The sequence below is a fragment of the Falco peregrinus genome, chromosome 3 (genome assembly GCF_023634155.1).
Source record: "Falco peregrinus isolate bFalPer1 chromosome 3, bFalPer1.pri, whole genome shotgun sequence".
Classification (NCBI taxonomy): Eukaryota; Metazoa; Chordata; class Aves; order Falconiformes; family Falconidae; genus Falco; species Falco peregrinus.
The window spans coordinates 105884837-105906196 of NC_073723.1; the positions used below are offsets into that span (position 1 = coordinate 105884837).

The 21360-nt window shown below is 54.7% G+C and overlaps 2 protein-coding genes and 1 long non-coding RNA gene across 13 annotated transcripts in view; 1 reads left to right on the plus strand and 2 right to left on the minus strand.

Annotated features, from left to right (window-relative positions):
* Positions 1–7076: 7076 nt before the first annotated feature.
* LOC114012321 (uncharacterized) lies at positions 7077–10769 on the minus strand. Its single transcript, XR_008746647.1, has 3 exons — positions 10656–10769; positions 8218–8452; positions 7077–7326 (listed from the first exon to the last, which is right to left on the minus strand). It is a non-coding gene; the product is annotated as an uncharacterized LOC114012321 (long non-coding RNA).
* A 50-nt stretch (positions 10770–10819) lies between these two features.
* MRPS16 (mitochondrial ribosomal protein S16) lies at positions 10820–11649 on the plus strand. Its single transcript, XM_055800619.1, has 3 exons — positions 10820–10934; positions 11005–11265; positions 11336–11649. The coding sequence occupies exons 1-3, from the start codon at positions 10922–10924 to the stop codon at positions 11464–11466; spliced, it is 405 nt and encodes a 134-aa protein (XP_055656594.1). The 5' UTR covers positions 10820–10921; the 3' UTR covers positions 11467–11649.
* A 2204-nt stretch (positions 11650–13853) lies between these two features.
* SLC45A1 (solute carrier family 45 member 1) overlaps positions 13854–21360 on the minus strand; it is a 31958-nt gene continuing 24451 nt past the window's right edge. For 10 of the 11 annotated variants that reach the window (XM_055800608.1, XM_027787592.2, XM_027787585.2 and 7 more), the window contains 4 exons: positions 20672–20825; positions 19391–19567; positions 18499–18704; positions 18130–18425 (listed from right to left, as the gene is read on the minus strand). In XM_055800608.1, the coding sequence (XP_055656583.1) occupies positions 18144–18425; positions 18499–18704; positions 19391–19567; positions 20672–20825 (819 nt within the window). In that variant the 3' untranslated portion in view covers positions 18130–18143. Of the gene's footprint in view, positions 13968–15473; positions 18426–18498; positions 18705–19390; positions 19568–20671; positions 20826–21360 lie in introns of those variants that run through there. The other variant, XR_008746644.1, reaches the window with a different exon arrangement.

Below are 21360 nucleotides of genomic sequence, written 5' to 3' on the forward strand. Positions count from 1 at the left end.
AGAGAAAAGAAGGCTGGGACAGAAAGCGGCACATACAGGAAGAGAACACCAGGGAAGGGCAGAGGTGCAGAGGGAAGGGCAGAGGTGCAGAGGGATGCGCAGAGGTGCAGAGGGAAGCGCAGAGGTGCAGAGGGAAGGGCAGAGGTGCAGAGGGAAGCGCAGAGGTGCAGAGAGAAGGGCAGAGGTGCAGAGGGATGCGCAGAGGTGCAGAGGGATGCGCAGAGGTGCAGAGGGAAGGGCAGAGGTGCAGAGGGAAGGGCAGAGGTGCACAGGGAAGCGCAGAGGTGCAGAGGGAAGGGCAGAGGTGCAGAGGGAAGGGCAGAGGTGCAGAGAGAGGGGCAGAGGTGCAGAGGGATGCGCAGAGGTGCAGAGGGAAGTGCAGAGGTGCAGAGGGAAGGGCAGAGGTGCAGAGGGATGCGCAGAGGTGCAGAGGGATGCGCAGAGGTGCACAGGGAAGGGCAGAGGTGCAGAGGGAAGGGCAGAGGTGCAGAGGGATGCGCAGAGGTGCAGAGGGAAGGGCAGAGGTGCACAGGGAAGGGCAGAGGTGCACAGGGAAGGGCAGAGGTGCAGAGGGATGCGCAGAGGTGCAGAGGGATGCACAGAGGTGCAGAGGGATGCGCAGAGGTGCACAGGGAAGGGCAGAGGTGCAGAGGGAAGGGCAGAGGTGCAGAGGGAAGCACAGAGGTGCAGAGGGATGCGCAGAGGTGCAGAGGGAAGGGCAGAGGTGCAGAGGGATGCGCAGAGGTGCACAGGGAAGCGCAGAGGTGCAGAGGGAAGGGCAGAGGTGCACAGGGAAGGGCAGAGGTGCAGAGAGAGGGGCAGAGGTGCAGAGGGATGCGCAGAGGTGCAGAGGGAAGGGCAGAGGTGCAGAGGGAAGGGCAGAGGTGCAGAGGGATGCGCAGAGGTGCAGAGGGATGCGCAGAGGTGCACAGGGATGCACAGAGGTGCACAGGGAAGGGCAGAGGTGCAGAGGGAAGCGCAGAGGTGCACAGGGAAGGGCAGAGGTGCAGAGGGATGCGCAGAGGTGCAGAGGGAAGGGCAGAGGTGCAGAGAGAAGGGCAGAGGTGCAGAGGGAAGGGCAGAGGTGCAGAGGGATGGGCAGAGGTGCAGAGGGAAGGGCAGAGGTGCAGAGGGAAGCGCAGAGGTGCAGAGGGATGCGCAGAGGTGCAGAGGGATGCGCAGAGGTGCAGAGGGAAGGGCAGAGGTGCAGAGAGAAGGGCAGAGGTGCAGAGGGAAGGGCAGAGGTGCAGAGGGATGCGCAGAGGTGCAGAGGGATGTGCAGAGGTGCACAGGGAAGGGCAGAGGTGCAGAGGGATGCGCAGAGGTGCACAGGGATGCGCAGAGGTGCAGAGGGAAGGGCAGAGGTGCACAGGGAAGGGCAGAGGTGCACAGGGAAGGGCAGAGGTGCAGAGGGAAGCGCAGAGGTGCAGAGGGAAGGGCAGAGGTGCAGAGGGAAGTGCAGAGGTGCAGAGGGATGCACAGAGGTGCAGAGGGATGCGCAGAGGTGCAGAGGGAAGGGCAGAGGTGCAGAGAGAAGGGCAGAGGTGCAGAGGGAAGGGCAGAGGTGCAGAGGGAAGGGCAGAGGTGCAGAGGGATGCGCAGAGGTGCAGAGGGATGTGCAGAGGTGCACAGGGAAGGGCAGAGGTGCAGAGGGATGCGCAGAGGTGCACAGGGATGCGCAGAGGTGCAGAGGGAAGGGCAGAGGTGCACAGGGAAGGGCAGAGGTGCACAGGGAAGGGCAGAGGTGCAGAGGGATGCGCAGAGGTGCAGAGGGATGCACAGAGGTGCACAGGGAAGGGCAGAGGTGCAGAGGGAAGCGCAGAGGTGCACAGGGAAGGGCAGAGGTGCAGAGGGATGCGCAGAGGTGCAGAGGGATGCGCAGAGGTGCAGAGAGAAGGGCAGAGGTGCAGAGGGAAGCGCAGAGGTGCAGAGGGAAGCGCAGAGGTGCAGAGGGAAGGGCAGAGGTGCAGAGAGAAGGGCAGAGGTGCAGAGGGAAGGGCAGAGGTGCAGAGGGATGCGCAGAGGTGCAGAGGGATGCGCAGAGGTGCACAGGGAAGGGCAGAGGTGCAGAGGGAAGGGCAGAGGTGCAGAGGGATGCGCAGAGGTGCACAGGGAAGGGCAGAGGTGCACAGGGATGGGCAGAGGTGCACAGGGAAGGGCAGAGGTGCACAGGGAAGGGCAGAGGTGCAGAGGGAAGGGCAGAGGTGCACAGGGAAGGGCAGAGGTGCACAGGGATGGGCAGAGGTGCAGAGGGATGCGCAGAGGTGCAGAGGGAAGTGCAGAGGTGCAGAGGGATGCGCAGAGGTGCAGAGGGAAGGGCAGAGGTGCAGAGGGATGCGCAGAGGTGCACAGGGATGCGCAGAGGTGCACAGGGAAGGGCAGAGGTGCAGAGGGAAGGGCAGAGGTGCAGAGGGATGCGCAGAGGTGCAGAGAGAAGGGCAGAGGTGCACAGGGAAGGGCAGAGGTGCACAGGGATGGGCAGAGGTGCAGAGGGATGCGCAGAGGTGCAGAGGGAAGTGCAGAGGTGCAGAGGGATGCGCAGAGGTGCAGAGGGAAGGGCAGAGGTGCAGAGGGAAGGGCAGAGGTGCACAGGGATGCGCAGAGGTGCAGAGGGAAGGGCAGAGGTGCACAGGGAAGGGCAGAGCTGCACAGGGAAGGGCAGAGGTGCAGAGGGATGCGCAGAGGTGCAGAGGGATGCACAGAGGTGCACAGGGAAGGGCAGAGGTGCAGAGGGAAGCGCAGAGGTGCAGAGGGATGCGCAGAGGTGCAGAGGGATGCGCAGAGGTGCAGAGGGAAGGGCAGAGGTGCAAAGAGAAGGGCAGAGGTGCAGAGGGATGCGCACAGGTGCAGAGGGATGCGCAGAGGTGCAGAGGGATGTGCAGAGGTGCACAGGGAAGGGCAGAGGTGCAGAGGGATGGGCAGAGGTGCACAGGGATGCGCAGAGGTGCAGAGGGAAGGGCAGAGGTGCACAGGGAAGGGCAGAGGTGCAGAGGGATGCGCAGAGGTGCACAGGGAAGGGCAGAGGTGCAGAGGGAAGCGCAGAGGTGCAGAGGGAAGGGCAGAGGTGCAGAGGGATGCGCAGAGGTGCAGAGGGATGCGCAGAGGTGCAGAGAGAAGGGCAGAGGTGCAGAGGGAAGGGCAGAGGTGCAGAGGGAAGGGCAGAGGTGCAGAGGGAAGCGCAGAGGTGCAGAGAGAAGGGCAGAGGTGCAGAGGGAAGCGCAGAGGTGCAGAGGGAAGGGCAGAGGTGCAGAGAGAAGGGCAGAGGTGCAGAGGGAAGGGCAGAGGTGCAGAGGGATGCGCAGAGGTGCAGAGGGATGTGCAGAGGTGCACAGGGAAGGGCAGAGGTGCAGAGGGATGCGCAGAGGTGCACAGGGATGCGCAGAGGTGCAGAGGGAAGGGCAGAGGTGCACAGGGAAGGGCAGAGGTGCACAGGGAAGGGCAGAGGTGCAGAGGGAAGCGCAGAGGTGCAGAGGGAAGGGCAGAGGTGCAGAGGGAAGTGCAGAGGTGCAGAGGGATGCGCAGAGGTGCAGAGGGATGCGCAGAGGTGCAGAGGGAAGGGCAGAGGTGCAGAGAGAAGGGCAGAGGTGCAGAGGGAAGGGCAGAGGTGCAGAGGGAAGGGCAGAGGTGCAGAGGGATGCGCAGAGGTGCAGAGGGATGTGCAGAGGTGCACAGGGAAGGGCAGAGGTGCAGAGGGATGCGCAGAGGTGCACAGGGATGCGCAGAGGTGCAGAGGGAAGGGCAGAGGTGCACAGGGAAGGGCAGAGGTGCACAGGGAAGGGCAGAGGTGCAGAGGGATGCGCAGAGGTGCAGAGGGATGCACAGAGGTGCACAGGGAAGGGCAGAGGTGCAGAGGGAAGCGCAGAGGTGCACAGGGAAGGGCAGAGGTGCAGAGGGATGCGCAGAGGTGCAGAGGGATGCGCAGAGGTGCAGAGAGAAGGGCAGAGGTGCAGAGGGAAGCGCAGAGGTGCAGAGGGAAGCGCAGAGGTGCAGAGGGATGCGCAGAGGTGCAGAGGGAAGGGCAGAGGTGCAGAGAGAAGGGCAGAGGTGCAGAGGGAAGGGCAGAGGTGCAGAGGGATGCGCAGAGGTGCAGAGGGATGCGCAGAGGTGCACAGGGAAGGGCAGAGGTGCAGAGGGAAGGGCAGAGGTGCAGAGGGATGCGCAGAGGTGCAGAGGGAAGGGCAGAGGTGCACAGGGAAGGGCAGAGGTGCACAGGGATGGGCAGAGGTGCAGAGGGATGCGCAGAGGTGCAGAGGGAAGGGCAGAGGTGCAGAGGGATGCGCAGAGGTGCAGAGGGAAGGGCAGAGGTGCAGAGGGATGCGCAGAGGTGCACAGGGATGCGCAGAGGTGCACAGGGAAGGGCAGAGGTGCAGAGGGAAGGGCAGAGGTGCAGAGGGATGCGCAGAGGTGCAGAGAGAAGGGCAGAGGTGCACAGGGAAGGGCAGAGGTGCACAGGGATGGGCAGAGGTGCAGAGGGATGCGCAGAGGTGCAGAGGGAAGTGCAGAGGTGCAGAGGGAAGGGCAGAGGTGCAGAGGGAAGGGCAGAGGTGCAGAGGGATGCGCAGAGGTGCAGAGGGAAGGGCAGAGGTGCAGAGGGAAGGGCAGAGGTGCACAGGGAAGGGCAGAGGTGCAGAGGGATGCGCAGAGGTGCAGAGGGATGCACAGAGGTGCACAGGGAAGGGCAGAGGTGCAGAGGGAAGCGCAGAGGTGCAGAGGGATGCGCAGAGGTGCAGAGGGATGCGCAGAGGTGCAGAGGGAAGGGCAGAGGTGCAGAGGGAAGCGCAGAGGTGCAGAGGGAAGGGCAGAGGTGCAGAGGGATGCGCAGAGGTGCAGAGGGATGTGCAGAGGTGCAGAGGGAAGGGCAGAGGTGCAGAGGGATGGGCAGAGGTGCACAGGGATGCGCAGAGGTGCAGAGGGAAGGGCAGAGGTGCACAGGGAAGGGCAGAGGTGCACAGGGAAGGGCAGAGGTGCAGAGGGAAGCGCAGAGGTGCAGAGGGAAGGGCAGAGGTGCAGAGGGAAGTGCAGAGGTGCAGAGGGATGCGCAGAGGTGCAGAGGGATGCGCAGAGGTGCAGAGGGAAGGGCAGAGGTGCAGAGAGAAGGGCAGAGGTGCAGAGGGAAGGGCAGAGGTGCAGAGGGATGCGCAGAGGTGCAGAGGAAAGCGCAGAGGTGCAGAGGGATGCGCAGAGGTGCACAGGGAAGGGCAGAGGTGCAGAGGGAAGGGCAGAGGTGCAGAGGGATGCGCAGAGGTGCAGAGGGAAGGGCAGAGGTGCACAGGGAAGGGCAGAGGTGCACAGGGATGGGCAGAGGTGCAGAGGGATGCGCAGAGGTGCAGAGGGATGCACAGAGGTGCAGAGGGATGCGCAGAGGTGCAGAGGGAAGGGCAGAGGTGCAGAGGGATGCGCAGAGGTGCACAGGGATGCGCAGAGGTGCACAGGGAAGGGCAGAGGTGCAGAGGGAAGGGCAGAGGTGCAGAGGGATGCGCAGAGGTGCAGAGAGAAGGGCAGAGGTGCACAGGGAAGGGCAGAGGTGCACAGGGATGGGCAGAGGTGCAGAGGGATGCGCAGAGGTGCAGAGGGAAGGGCAGAGGTGCAGAGGGATGCGCAGAGGTGCACAGGGATGCGCAGAGGTGCACAGGGAAGGGCAGAGGTGCACAGGGAAGGGCAGAGGTGCAGAGGGATGCGCAGAGGTGCAGAGAGAAGGGCAGAGGTGCAGAGGGAAGTGCAGAGGTGCAGAGGGATGCGCAGAGGTGCAGAGAGAAGGGCAGAGGTGCAGAGGGAAGGGCAGAGGTGCAGAGGGATGCGCAGAGGTGCACAGGGAAGGGCAGAGGTGCAGAGGGAAGGGCAGAGGTGCAGAGGGATGTGCAGAGGTGCAGAGAGAAGGGCAGAGGTGCAGAGGGAAGGGCAGAGGTGCAGAGGGATGCGCAGAGGTGCAGAGGGAAGGGCAGAGGTGCACAGGGAAGGGCAGAGGTGCAGAGGGAAGTGCAGAGGTGCAGAGGGATGCGCAGAGGTGCACAGGGAAGGGCAGAGGTGCAGAGGGAAGGGCAGCAATCGCTGCAGCACTGGCCGGCCCAGCACAGCCCCTGCCCACACCGGGCAGCGCCCGCCCCACGTCGCGGGGGGAGCGAGGCCGGGTAGGGGCCGCCCGGGCGAGCCCAGGGCAGGGACCGGCAGCGGCGGCCTTGGCACGGCCCCGGGGCGGGAGAGCAGCAGCGGCCGCTGCCAGCGCAGCTCGGCCCGCGGGGGCTCCGCAGGCGCCGCTCCCTGCCCGCACCGGGGCTACCGGCACCCGCGCCAAGGCAGCGCCCGGCGCACCGGGCCCGGCTGAGCCGTCACGGCAGGGCCGGGGGTGGGGGGGCTGCGGGCCCGGCTGCAGGGGAGGGGCTGGGGCGGGGGGCAGCTGCGCGGGGCGAGCGGGGCCGGGGCAGGTTCAGGGGGGCTCTGGGGAGGCGCCCGCCGCCGCCCCCCTCCCTCGGCTCTCGGAGCCCCCGGGCCGCCCGCACTCCGCTCGCCGCCCGCACACCGGGCTCTGCCGCAGCGGCGGCTGCAGCCCCCCGTGCCGCCCCCCCGTGCGGACAGCGAAGAGGAGCCCCCCCGCCCCCGCCGGGACCGGCCCCCGCCGTTACGCGCCGACCCGCGGCAGCGCCGGTTAATCGCCGGGCGGCAGCAGCGAGCAGGGTGGGAGCAGGCGCGGCACCTGCAGTACCGCACCGCGGCCGCCGGTCGGCAGCAGCGAGCGCGGCGGTTTGTCGCTGCGCCGCGTGGGAGCGGCACTCACAGCGCTGCAGCGGGCGGCGCGGCGGGTCCCGGGGTGCGGCCGCTCCGCTCCCAGGGCCCGGCCACCGGCGCGACGCCCGCGGATCAACGCCCGAAACCGGCACCCAAGCTGCCCCTCGGGCCGCGCCGCGCAGCAGCCGAGCCCGCAAGCGCGGCAGCCGCGGGAGGTGGCCTTCCCCGCTGCCCCGAACCCTGATGCACAACGGGCACCGCGCCTGCCTCCCTGCGCTCGGGCAGCTCTCGGTGCGGGACACGCATATGGTCAACACATTTCCCGGAAGGAAAAGACATACACCTTCACGAGATTACCCAAAACTAATGATAATATTCTCTTTTCCCCTGGTGCATGCCCCGTTGTCCCGAGCAGGGGTCTTTGGTGGTCTCGAGGGTCTGCAAATCCACCCGGTGCTCCACACAGCTGGCCAGAGGTCCCCCTTGCAGTCCCCACTACAGCCTTAAACCAGGTCAGCTCAGCCTCTTACTCTTCCCTGGCCTGGAATCGCTGGCCTCCAGCTGGTTTTCCTTCATCCTCCAGGGCCACCCCTTTGTTAGAACCTGAATTTATTGCATACAAGTATACAAAGATTGGTTTCAAACAATCAAGGTACCTTCATGCTTAACTGTTCAAATCTAGGATGCATGACTACTTCTAAATTACTAAGATTAAACTCCAACCCTTCTGTAACAGCCCCCTCCTGTTGTTACCACACAGTTCCGTCTGTTCTAGCTTTGTAACTATAGTTCTTAGATATATATATTCTGGTTTAGCTTTGCATCTATAGTGTTTGTTTCAGTGTGGTCGCTATGTTGACGTTGCCATCCGACCCTGCTTATCTAAGAGCCATTTAAAACTTACGGTCACTAAGGGGACCCATCCCATGTAGAGGTGGCTTTGAAACAAACTTGCGTTCCCCATGTAAGGGAACTAAATGAAGGTTCGGTGATGGGTCAGCTGTAACTATAGGGTCGACTATTGTTTGAGACCCCCGAGAAGACTCAGAGATACCTGTAAGGCGCATGCATGATGCTTAATTAACATAGTACTACCTGTTGAATGAATATGATTGATTTTTCTAAGAAATGTAATGCATAATCATAAATGTGGACTATGTAATTTTGTTTGAATGAAACATATGGCACACACATTAGGTGGAGTGATCCATCGTGCATCCAGGGCTGCAATAAAGGATGCCTGCTTAATGCTACATTGGTGTTAAGGAGTCTTCTTATTTCTGATTTTGGTGACACCTGGGCTCACAGCAGCCCACCACCACTGGGGACACAGCAGCCCCGTTACAGGGAGGGGCTGCTGCCACCAGCCTCCCTGCCTGCACCAGGGGTCCCCCCACCCCAGCCCTCAGCTGGACCCCAGCAGGGACAGGGGGCCATTTCCCGACAGCCCCCCATGCCTGACCTCCTCCCCTGGGCTCCCTCACAGCCCCTCACCTGGTGCAAAGGCAGTGCAAGCACAGCCAGGAGGGCAACGGAGACGGTGAGCGGTTATTTAGTCACACACGTAAGTTCCAGGAGTGAGTGTGCTCCGGGGCTCCGGGCCCCCGATGCTCCCCCTACCCCAGGATGCCTCAGCAGTTGTTCCCAGAGCTGCACTCCTTGGTCTGGTGGGAACAGGCAAGCAGGCAGTCCATCCCTGGAGTGATAGGCTGCTGGGCAGGGGTGGAGGCTGCCAAAAGTGAGAGGCAGGGTGCCGGACGCTGAGAGGCAGGGGGAGAAAAGTGGCACTGGCTGAGCAAGGCGTGTGTAAAAGGAAGCATGAGGCAGGGAACAATGAGGCAGGGAACATGAGAATGAAGCAGCACCGAGAAAGACAGGGGGCAGCAGAAAGAGGGAGAGGGACAGACACTGACATGGATGTCCCACAGGATATAGAAGCAGAACAGACGGGACAGGGAGCACGACAAAAAGGGAGGGGAAAAAACAGAGGCAGGGAGAGAAAGACTAAAAAAGAAAGAGAGAGAGATTACAGGACAGAGAGGGAGGAATTAATAAATAGCAACAGTGAACCAGACAGAACTAAAGAACAGCAATGGGCTGCAAGACAGATAGGGGGAATGAAAAACAGTGGCACGGAGCCAGACAGAGCAAGATAGTGAATGAAAACAATAGCGAGGGGCTACAGGGCAGAGAGGGAGGCCCTAAAAAATTGGGACTGGGTGCCGGTCAGAGACTAAGAATGAAAAAACCACACTGTAGTCGACTGGCTTGCAGATACGTAATTAATAGAAGGCTAGTCTGTTACTTAACTTGAAACTTAGAAAAAATATGTAAATATCTAAGTGAAAAACAAAGACTTTGAAAAACAGAGGATGTTAGTTAATCCTTACAAACAGTTAACAAAACATGGCCTTGGAAGAAAGAATAGACATGGTAAATACCACAAGCTAAGAACTAACAAGGTAAGCTCAAGAAGAAGCAAATGGTTAATAAGACTAAACAGAAAATTACTTGAATTACGTGTGAACTATCCTAATTAGCATGCTAAAAGATCCACCCTCGAACAAAGACCCCTACTCACAAAGCCCTTTCCTAATGTGCCCTGTGGGGGGAGGGAGGGGGGGAATGCTGTACTTTTAAATGGAGATGAGGCTTGTAAAAGCCAATGAAAATTAAGTGTGACTAAACATAATAGTGAACAACTGTTCAAACTGTGTAAAAAGTTTTACTGTGTGTGAAGAGGTGTGCCTGCTTTGTAGTTTTATGAGCCAGCACCCATCTCTGCACAGACACGTGAAAATACCTCAACTTGGTGTGTGAACTGGCGCTGCTCACCAGGTAACAGACCCGTTTATGGGACAGCGATGGGCTACAAGTCCTTACAAAAGGAGTAATTTTAAAAAGTAGGGACTGAGAGCCACACAGAGAGAGATGGAGAAAGGAAAATAGTGACAGGCTGCAGGAAAAATAGTGACAGGGAACCAGACAGATAGCAGGAGAGAAAGAAAAAAATTTGCAAAGGACTACAGGGCAGAATGGGAGGAATTAAAGAATCGGGACAAAGAGAGATGAAGAAAGACAACCCAAATATCCCGCTTCCACAGGGAAGCCACAAATCCAGCAGACTTTCTCTCGCAAAGTTTAGAGACAGCCAAACGAGGGGAGGAAGCTGCACATCCCTCCACATCACCCCGCTGCTCCAAATAGCTGCCACCTATGCCCCAGCCTGGGCTTCCCATAGCCTCTTCTGATACCAGTGACACCGGAAGCTTAACGTGTAACCTTAGTATATGTAAAGCCTTAGTGTATTTATGAGACTGTAACCAAGAAGTCCTTTTATTGTATGGATGAGATCTATGATTCAACTGGAAAGGCACACCTGGGACGAAAGAGAACAGCTCATTGAATCTCATGGAAACCGAGCACGTTTTGCCAAGAAAACATCGTAAGAGAACTAAGATGACCGGCTGACGTGTCTAGAAATGGATTTGGGTCGGTGGTCGCAACAGCAGCCCTTCGGCTCAGTTCAGGAGACAATTACGCATGCGCAAAAGGACGGATTCATGTAAAGGGATTCCAGGAAATAATCGAGTATGTACGGGACTTGGGGAAACAGCGCACAGGCATGCTTGCCCAGAACGCGAGGGACATGTACCGGAGGGCAAGGTGTCCGTGTTAGGGGGAGACACCCGCCGTACTCCCGGCGCCGCAGTGAGGAATGCCGGCCGTCTGAACTGCAAACAACCCTTAGGACGCGTCTTCGGCCGACCTCTGGGTAGCGCCTCGAGCCCTCCCCGCTCCCGGCAGGCACACCCCGCGGCCCAGGGAGGCCAAAGACCCGCAGGGCAGCCCCCGCCGCCCGCTCCCCCCGGGCACACCGCAGCGGGCAGGAGGCCTCCCGCCCTCCGCGGCGCCTCGGGGGCGGCCCTCACCCGCTGCCGGCGCGGAGAAGCTGGGCTTCGCCCCGCGCCCGCCTCTGCTCCCGGGGCGGCGGGGGGGGGGGGGGGGAGAGGCTGGTCCCCCGGGGCGGAGGAGGCCGGTACCCCAGGGCCGAGCCGCCCGCCCGCGGCCGCCTTGGCCGCCGCGCTTCCGGGCCCTGACACGTCATCGCGGCGCGACACAGCGACAGCCCTACAGCCGCACTTCCGGTCCCTGGGACGTCATCGCGGCGCGACGCAGAGAAGGCCTGGCCGCCGTCATGGTGCAGCTCGGTGAGTGCCCGGTGAGTGTCCGCGGGGCCCGGCCCGGCCCGGCCCCGACCGCCTCGCGTTCTCTCCGCAGGTGGCCGCCTCCTGAAGGGCTACCGCGGCGGGCACGTCGTGATCCGCTTCGCCCTCGGCGGCTGCACCAACCGGCCCTTCTTCCGCATCGTGGCGGCGCACAGCCGGCGCGCCCGCGACGGGAAGTACCTGGAGCAGCTGGGCTGCCTCGACCCGCTGCCTAACGCCTACGGCGAGAAGGTGGCGGGGCTCAACCTGGAGCGGCTGCGGCACTGGCTGGGCTGCGGCGCGCAGCTCTCCCGGCCCGCTGAGAAGCTCCTGGGTAGGCCCCGGGCGGGGGCTGGGGCGGGGGCCCGGTGCGGCTCGCCCCGGCTCACCGCGGCTCCTTGCAGGTCTGGCGGGGTTTCTGCCGCTTCATCCTATGACGGTGACCGGCGCTGAGAGGCTGCGGCGGCGGCGGCGAGCGCAGGAGGCCACCGCGCCCCCAGCAGACGGCTCGCCAGGACCCAGCGAGGCGGCCTGAGAGAGACCGCGGCCGCCGGGCGAGCAGAGCAGCCCCAGCCCCAAGCTGCGTCTGACCTCGTTCAGTGCCAGCTGCACGCTCTACGCTGCGTGCGTGCTGCTCACTCCAGACTCTGCTCTGACAAGTTTACTGTTGCTGTCGAATGTGGTGCAGCAGATATTAAAAGGGGTTTTCTTACTGTGATGTAGGTGTGGAACCATTCCAGCAGGTGTATACGGCTTTTCCCAAAGGCACGTTATTAGCTCTAGAGTACTGCTTTTTGCACGGCTCATTTGTCAGGTGTTCTGACTCGTTGCTCCAGTTTACTGGAACAGACAGTCCAGTGGTTCACAAGAGGCCTGGCACAAATGCAGATGGATGGCAGCTGCGTTTCTGTTTAATTTCCCCAGGGAAGTTCTGCACCTATTTGTTCATTTACAAGCAGAAGGGAAAGATTTCCGTTTTGGATAAAGAGGGAGTGGGGTTTGCGAGACATGAGATACAAGTCTTACTACTTCATCACATATTTGATGCCATCCCAAGAAGCAGGAAACCCACTGAAATCTTTCTCCTGTCTTAGATACACATCTTGTTTTTTGGGGTTTCATTTGGCGCAACTTCTGCACAACTCTACAAAGGTGAGGCAAAGACAAGTTTTCCATTTTGCATCTTGCTAAGGCTTACAATGTAACTGTGCCAATACAGGAAGAATAAACAAAACACAAGGGGGCTTGCTTGCTTTTAACGGAATCACAATACTGAGAATGGGTGGGTTTATTTCTGCTTATGGGTGAAAGATCAAAGTAGATGATTAAAAAAATACTCAAAGAATATTTTCTTAATCATCTGTGAAAGGTGATGGTACTGCTTTTCTAGTACCTTCCCGTTCTTCCATGCATTTGATACGTTCAGAATCACATTCTATGTCAAATGCTGACTGTACTCTGGTACAGGGCTTCTAGGAAGTTCCTTTCCAGCTTACTCTAGATTTCCTTGCTTCGAAAGTAACTGCATCTGCACAGTTCTTCCCATTGTAACCTAAAGGCACCAAGCAGCTTTCCCTTTCTGGAGCTTACCACTTCAAACACAAGAAGGTAGATCTGTAAGGTTTCTTCTGATACAGTTTTGTGGAGGCCTGGCTTTTTTTCCTGTTAAAGAAAAAATACTACTTTGTTATTAAATAAAGCATCCCACAACCACACACGAGGCAGTAAAGCAGTAGTTTTACGGGGGTGGTCTGTAATGCAGTAGGGTGAGTATCAGCATCAGACACTGCTGTTGCAAGACACAGTTACAACATCAGGTATGTGGAGGAAGGACCAAGAGGAGAGTCTGGCAGTGCTCAGGTTGTGCGTTCTATAGTGGCTTCTCTCAGCTGTTCTCTTGCTCTGCCTATTGCCCTGAGTCCCCTGCTAAGGCACCCGCTACACTGAGAAACAACATGCAGCTGATCGGAGTGGACTTAGAGAAAACGATGTGTTTCTCCTCACGTAACTCCCTCTTCACAGTCCATGCAAGTGGTGGGTCTATTTCTTCTCATGGACCAAACGAGTAGCTGTCAGGGTTCCTGAATTGTGCCTGTGGATCAGAAGGGTAGTGCATGCAGCAACACGCAGCCTCTGGGCCACAGTACACCCAGCCTTCCACAGGAGGAGTGCATTTTTCTGTGTAGATGTAGAGTGCTGTGCACTAGTGCAGGACAGCTCAAGCTTTTAAAAGAAAAATTAAAAATTGGCATACTGAGTTTGTAACATGTAATTCTCAGACAGCTGATGCTGTCAGCAGGTGAAGGCTGCGAACAAATTACAATGAGCAATTTTAATATCTCACAAATGGCAAGAGGTGCAGTGCTGGAAAAGGTATGGCTGAGGCCTCCCAGAGTTTGCTACAGAGAACCAGTAGCAGTTAGCTATGAACACTGAATGCCATTTATGCTTTGGGCTGAACCTGTCTTTTCAAGAGGTTAGTTGATGCATTTTCTTGGAGCCATGATGACCTGTTGCTTAAGGGGCTGTACATAGCAGTGTAACATACAGGGATCTAGGTTCAAGGGTGTATATGTTACTGTAGACGCTGCATTAAATACTCTAGAGCTAGGGAAAAAGGAGCAAGAATTTTCCTTTCTTGGTCGGAAGAAGCTACCACACTGACTCAGCTCATGTCACCTTCCCCTCCTCCACCAAAAGCTGTGTGGGCTAAAAAAAAGTAACTGTGTAAAAGGAGTGAGCGTAAGCCAGAAGCAGACTGGAGTATCATCAGGCTGACACACAGCAAAAGCTAGGGTTGAAGAAAGCCGCAGATGAAGCTCAAATCTCTAGCATAGTATTTCTTCAGAGCATTTGACAGCAATACTGTTAAACTGCCCATTGTTTAAGTAGCTCTTGTAAGCTTGGTTAGCACTGTACTCACACAAACCAAAATCTTCATTTCTGCTCTGACGCTGTGATTTCCTCTGTTGGCTGTTCCATTGGCTATTGCAACAAAATTTGTTATCCTTTGTTCAAGAAAGCTATTCCTGGATCCTAGAAAAAGCAAAGACAAAACAAACAAAAAAAGCTTACATACAGCTTATATGCAGGGCAAATACCACATCATCCCCACTGCAGACTGCTCCTCCATCTGCAGACCAGTTCTCCGCACATCCTTCACATTTGAATTCATCATTTGAATTCATCTAATTAACATTACTCATAGCCCTGCTTTCTTCCCACTCCTGGAGTGCTTCCGTGTTCCAGACGCTGGGCAGGCTGACAAAGCAGTCTCCCTTTGGTTACCGTTAGCCATTAGCGCTGTTTGGGTGTTGGACTGTGCTGTTGCCTTTCAGATTTGAAGTAAAACTCCTTGGCTAGCACTGTGGGTGGAGGTGTTAGGCAGCGAGCCGCATACACCGAAAAGTCCATGCATTTACCGTTTCTGCACAGGATATATGAGAGAGAGCGTGTTGGCAAGGCTTTTGATGTGAACTCCTTGTACAGCGTCGAACACTGTCTTCCCAGAACCTTCAAACCCGTTAGGAGACAGCATGGATGATGATACCAAGAAAGCTAAGGATTCTAGTAAAAGGCTTCCCGTCTGTCCCAGCACTGCTGCCCTACAGCTTCTGTTGTTGTCTTGGGTGTTGCAGCCTGAGATCTGCCACCCTAAACGCTGCCCCACTTTCACTAGGACCTTCCCTTCCACTGACCCTGCTACAGAAGCAGCAGCCTGGGGCAGAGGAACAGCAACGGAAAGTTGCTGCAGCCATTTCCTCAGTGAACGCCAACAAAAACCTTCCCAACAGAAAAGCTCAGCTAAATGACTCATTATGTCTTAACAACCAGAGGTATGAAAAATGTCAATTTAGATAAATTAAACAGAAGCTGGGGATTTCCCTCAGCATTTCAGCACCAGCAGAATTCTCAAGATATTTATTGTACTTGATGCAATCCATTGGGTGTTGTTACAGTAATGGTATCTAAAAGGCTGGCTTCCAGTCTGAGGGAGGGAGAACATGTATTAAGAAAGCCACCTTTTACCTGAAGACAAATTATTTTTTTAATAAAGTAAGGTGCATCTCCTATAGAATACAAGATGACTAACTGCTTGTTAGTAGAAAATAAATTGTCTAGATAACTATTTTCAAATAGTTCCCTTTTTTTATATATACAGTCATGCAATTTTATTTTCTTTGATTCTTGAAAATACTTATTTTCTTCATTCAAAGATAACAGCAGAAGTTCCAAAATCGTTAGGTTGTCTTTCTTGAGAGACACGGCAGAGGCTGAGTGAACGCAGACGCATGCTGAAATGGTTACAGCTAGCTTAATTGCAAACTTGAGACCATTGACTGGCGCTTTCTCCATCCTTCTCCCCATTTTCCCTACTTTTGTACATGTGTTATAAATACATTTATGAACATCCACAAGTAATTGCCATCCAGCAAATTTAATGATAAGGACTCAATCAAAATTAACCTTTAGGTACTGCTAAAGAGATTAAACTACAGCACAGTGTAAAATCACTTTACTGTCTAAACTCATGCATCTTACTTCTAAACAGCAGCGTGCAGATTTAGACAGAATATTTGAAGCATTTGGATTCCAAAAGGTAAATGTCACTTTGCAGCTCACAGTTCAACAGTGACCACATACAGTAACATCTGTAAAACACAAAACGTATGACAAAGGAAAAGAATAAGCAAGTAAGCAATGCCTCTTTTTAAAGTTATGTCTATGGATTTGGTGCAACTTCCAGCTCTGCATGATGGTGACAGGATCTGGGTTTTTTTCCAGACACCCCCAGTATTGCTCAAAGCCCCAAATTAACATACGTTGATGCTGACTTAAAACTCCTATGTATGTATAAATACTACATAAATACATATGCAAAATAATGTCCTTATCCAATAAAACAGAAGAAGTAATGTATATTCTATTGGGCAATGCATATGAGCGTAGCAATAGTTTTGTAACTATATAAACTTATTTTGTAATATTATTTACAGATGGAAGCAGAGACAAACGTTACCATCAAATACATTGATTTCATCAATTCTATGAATCTTTTGAAAATCCTCGCTTGCAACAAAATCACCTGCAACTCTAGCGACCTAGAAAAGGGAAGTGCTCATGATCCATTTAGTGCAATAATGCTGGGTACAAAACTTAAGAGGAGAAAACAAAGAACCAGTACTGCATTAGCTGGCAGGAGACACACAAAAAAAACCCCAAACTCAAACACATTTTGGAGTTTAAAAGTTTGGTAAGATAAGGAAAAGAAATTAAGGTTACACAGCAGACCAACAAGAAAACAAAATTTCTCCAAAGTCATGTCTTTAGATTGTCAGAAATCAGAAGTAACAAATGTACAGTTTCTCATGCTACTTTGTTCCAGCTTCATCCTGAACATTCCTGGAGACAGCTGTCCCATAATCAAGGAAATGGCGCATCACAGATATTCCTGCAGATATGATACTACATAGGCCCAAACAAAGAAAAGAAAGATTAACAGACTCAGCAGTCTGACAGTCCTTTACCTCCAAGTGCTTCACTTCATAACTTCAGTAGTGTTCCTCCATTTAAGTAGCATGAAACTTGCTTCTCAAATTAAAAAAAAAGTAATACGCGGGGGCAGATGATAAAAACAAGAGGTTCTTATAAGTTGTGCATTATGCTTTCAGCACTGGAGTGTAGCAAGCCACAACAGCTACAGATCACACGAGTTATTTCATCTTGGCATCGTGGATCAAGCATCATCATAAACTTAAGTGAACAGTCAAGTACAACTCATCTAAAAGGAGTGACCCTCCAGAGAAAACCTTTCTTTTGGACCTGAAGATCAGGTGAGCAAAAACCAGCCTCTGCAGGGGTGCCATGCACAGCACATGTAAACACCAAAATGCCCATCAGCCTTGGTAAACGTTGGCTGCCTACCCAAATACGGAGGCAGGCTGACAGGGCTTCTAAGAAACAGTTTTATTTCTGTTCTCATCTTTGCTCTCCAAAGTCTCCTGGGCTTAACTGGAACTTGTACAAAATTCTCACACACTTACCAACTTCCAAAATCAGAATAATTAAGAAATCTCTGAGAAAATGAAACCCAAAGCCCTTTTAATAGTTTCAATGAGATATGGAAGATGCAGCACTAGCTGACATGTACTTAATCACTGATGCCCATGCAGATTTTAAAATGTCACAAGGTACAGCTGTATGAAAAATGACTGATGATGTGCTGCAGGCTTTCACACAAATGATTTTTCTTCAAATCCCAACGTAACTTTGAGAGTAAGTTTCTACCCAAGGGGAGCTGACACAAAGAGACCCTTCTCCCCAAAGCTGGGTTATGGACAACTGCCCATCCTCCTGCAAAGTCATCACAAGCCCTTGTAGCCTTCATTAAAAGTCCCATGTGGAAAGAAATACACACATATTGGCAACCATCACCACGGACCACAGCCAGAACCTACAGAGCAGGGTTTGGGAGCCAGGCTGCTGTGTTTTCACCCCACAGCAGCCTCCTGGAGCAGTTCTGCTGGTGGCAGCTCTACGCGCCCAGAAGCACGGCTGCAGTGCTAGGTGGAGTGCTTACACCACCAGAGCAAGACCAGTCGTTCTCAGCCTTTCCAAAGTTTTGTAAAGCAACCTCCAGAGTCAGGCCTACCACGGGCAGAGGCCGGGACCCGCAGGTTGGCCCCACCACTCCCCAGGGCCTCACAGGAGTCACCGCTGCCTTGGTGACTGGGGCCTGGGCCTGGCCATGAGATGGCACCTTCTGCCCACGAAGCTGGCAGAGCACCATGGCCCCAGGTGCCCACAGCATCGTGTGCAGCCCTGCAGCTCGCTGTTGCCTGAGAGATCATGGTCACCCAGGCACCGGCCTGCCAGGTCCCCTGCCTCAGGCCAGACATCAGCGGTCAGGGGGACACCCTGGGGAAGCTGGAGGGAATGGCCCCACGCTGACACCACCACCTCCTGTTGCCGTGGCCCCAGGGGCACAGACGTGCCTTTGCCACCTCTGGGGAGGGATGAGTGGTGCCAGGTGCTGCTGACTTGCCCCTCACCCTCCCACAGGCAGGGGAAAGGTCGGCGAAGCCAGCGCAGAGCTTCTCGGTTTGCCATGCCCACTGCTGCCATCCCGGGGGCGCATGAGCCCACCATGCTGTGACGGGGAGGCCGAGGGCGACGCAATGAGGCAGCAGAGGCTGTGGCAGCTTCTCCCATTTATTCATTCCGCGCACGGGACAAGAGCGGGCGCTGCTCCTCAGTGTGTGCCAGCTCCTCGGTGGGTGGCAGCTCGTAGGTGATGCAGAGGGAGGAGAAGAGACAGCCCAGGAAGGAGACCAGGCTAGCGAAGTACATGGCGCCGCTGGCACTGCCCACAGCTGCCGTCAGCGGCCCCATGGCCAGGGCCACGAGGATCTGCGCCAGGAAGTACTGGCAGCTCAGCAGGGAGATGTCAACGCCCATCCCGCGCCGCGTGCCCTCCGCCTGCGAGCCTACGAACTGCGGGGGGGACACAGCACAGCGTCAGGGGGTGGCATGGGAGCCCCTCTCCCCTCCCTGGCCCGGGGCTCACCTCACGGCTCTGGTAGTAGTCGCAAAGCAGGGAGTAGGGCAGCGTGCAGAGCGTGGCAAAGAGGATGCCGTAGGTAGCACACAGTGACAGCACCACATAGATGTTTCTGGAGAGCGTGGCCAGCCCTGTGCCCAGCCCGAAGGCCAAATACGCCACAAAGTACAGCGTCCGCGTGCTGAACCGCTCCTCCAGCTTCTCCAGTGCAGCTGCAAGACAATGGCACAGCATTCGGGGTGAACTGTGGCCCTTCCTGCTGCTAGCCAGTCAGTGGACCCCAGGGGTGCGCCTTTGGGACCCACAGCCCAGCCGTTAGGCAGCCACATTTCAGCAGCAACCCTCATGCCTTTGATTAACTGGTGGCTCACACGTGAGCGCCAAGGACCCCTTCCAAATCCCACTGCCATGATGCAACCTTGCTGCCCTACCTACATGGAGGGCACGGCAGAGTTGAAGCATGGCTATGCCCCTGTCCTGGAAGGGTAAATGGGAACTGTTGGGGCCAGGGGGACAGACACATGACACACACAACAAGGTGCTGAGGTGGTGCATGACACCAGGGTGCTCTGTCAGGGGTACATGGGCAGAGTGCTGTTGGACCAGAACTGTGCCTATGGTGGCTGCGTATATTTCTGGATTCAATGGACATTGAAAATGCCACTTGTGAAAGGAACTGTATATTAACAGAGATGTGTTTTCACTGGACTGCTGTCCTCGCCTGCTGTCAGCACAGGCCAAGCTAACTAGCAGAAATAACACAGTGAAAAAGAACACTCTGCTTCGGCACTTGTGCCATGCGGTAGCTATGTGCAATATAAAAGCCGGACTAGTTGTTGCAGAAACACTGCTTAAGAAGCAGGTGCACAGCAGTGGCTAAGGTGGCTGTACCAAGTACCTGAATAGAAAGCAGCACTGAACGCATAGATGCACATTCCCCAGCAGCCCATGGTGACCCCAGCGTTGTACTTCTGATACTCATCTGAGTTGTGAGGCGCTTTCGGATTCCCTTGAAACACTACTTCTCCCATGAAGTCGGTGTAGAAGAGTAACATCCCCTCAAATGAAAGCCATCCTGAAAGCCAGAAGTTAACCTATTAGGATGCGGGGTATCCATTTCCCCTTGTAAGCTTACATGGATGCTGTTAGCTGTGTAACAAACCGTAACTGAAGACAGGTTGTGCAAGTTATTACATAATGTTCAGCCACATTTATCTGAGATTGCTGTTCCCTGTGCATTATGCTACAATGTTTGTCAAAGACATTCAGGATTTTAAAGACCAAGATTTATCCTTTGAATTCCAAAGTGGTATCCTAGAGGCTAACTGGGGCCCACAGAATACTGGTTTAGCAAGACAGAAAGATAGATTACAGCAGTCTGAGCTGCTTTCAGGTTTTGACAGGACACAACGCTCAGCTTCACAGAGCAGCTCATCACAGAGTTGTTTCAGGTTGCTGTTTTCCTCCCACACAGAACTGGAAGCAGTGCTTCCTGTGTCGCGGCTTGCAGCCTCTAGAGCACCTCTGACAGAGTTAAAAACTCCTATCACAAACCGGTGTCAGGGCCACCAATGCAGGCAATCTCTTAATGCCTTTCAGAGCCAATGAGTATTAACTACCTGTTATCTTCTGTCCAATTTTGTGTAAACTGGATTGCTTGCAAGGGTAAAGGTAACAGTGCACTGGTTCTGGGCTCTCCTGCAGCGTCACATTCTGCACTTGCTCACAGCCTGTTCTGGGACCCCTACACATGCGCTGTCCAAGGGAGGAAAGTGAATGCCGGTCTCAGGTGTAAGGAAGGCAATAAAACTAATTCCTTTCTGCTCAGTAATGCCAGCTTCAGAGTGTTAAAAAAAAAAAAAAAAGTCAACAGTTTCAAGTTCTTAGTTCAGTGGTGTTGTCTCATCCTGGCATAAACTTTCCATTTAACAGATGTGCTGATTTAGGCTCTTATTCCCTTTCTAGGACTGTAGGCTTTACTGTTTTGTTCGTTTGGGTTTTTTCCTTTCTCAGTGTTCTAAGAAACTAAATACCAGAAAGTACCTTACTGGTGAGCGTATATGGAACAAACCATGCCCTCTCTAGTTAGCAGCCATTGCAGCAACAAATAAAAAATTTTAAAACATTCACCCAAGACAGGCTACTTCATGGTGAAAGCAAGACAGGACTTTGCGAATACCTAGGAAGTGGTTGATGCAGAGGTTACGAAGAGCCTTGGGCATCTGGCAGATGGTCGAACAAAGAAGTTTCACAGAGAGTGGTTGCTCCAAGGTCTCGCTTGATCCATTCAGCTCGCTCTCATACTTAACGCCGTTCAGCAAGATGTTAGCAACCTGCACCGTAAGAACTCCCAGGTCAACACATACAGTCAGAAAAACCCAAACCTATGCAGTATTACACACCTATCTGATCACCTGGAAGTTAAACTCTGCTGCTGCAGTATGTTGACTTGAAGACTAAGAACAGTGTATTTGGCTAAGTAGTAAGCTCAGCCTTGGAACAAGTGTTAAATGGCAGCACTGTGCCACAGCTTTCAGCATACTTGAAACAGTACTCTTCACTTCTCTAGGGTATTTGGCAACCATATCCAGTAGCATAGGGAAGGCATAAATTCCATTGTATTTAATAAAAGCTGTACCCACATCCAGGTGAATTTGGTTTCTGAAGTTCTAGAGACATCACGGAAGAAGAGGCTGGTTTTAACTGAAACACATTCGCATTGCTTGCTAACGTTGATGCTTGATCTCTGTGTGCACAGAATATAAAACCCTGGCCCTAAGAAAGCCTGCTCTCACAAACTGGGTCAAAGTACAGCAACAGTAACAAACTAAACAAAACAAACAACCCCCACCCCCCAAAATAAAAACA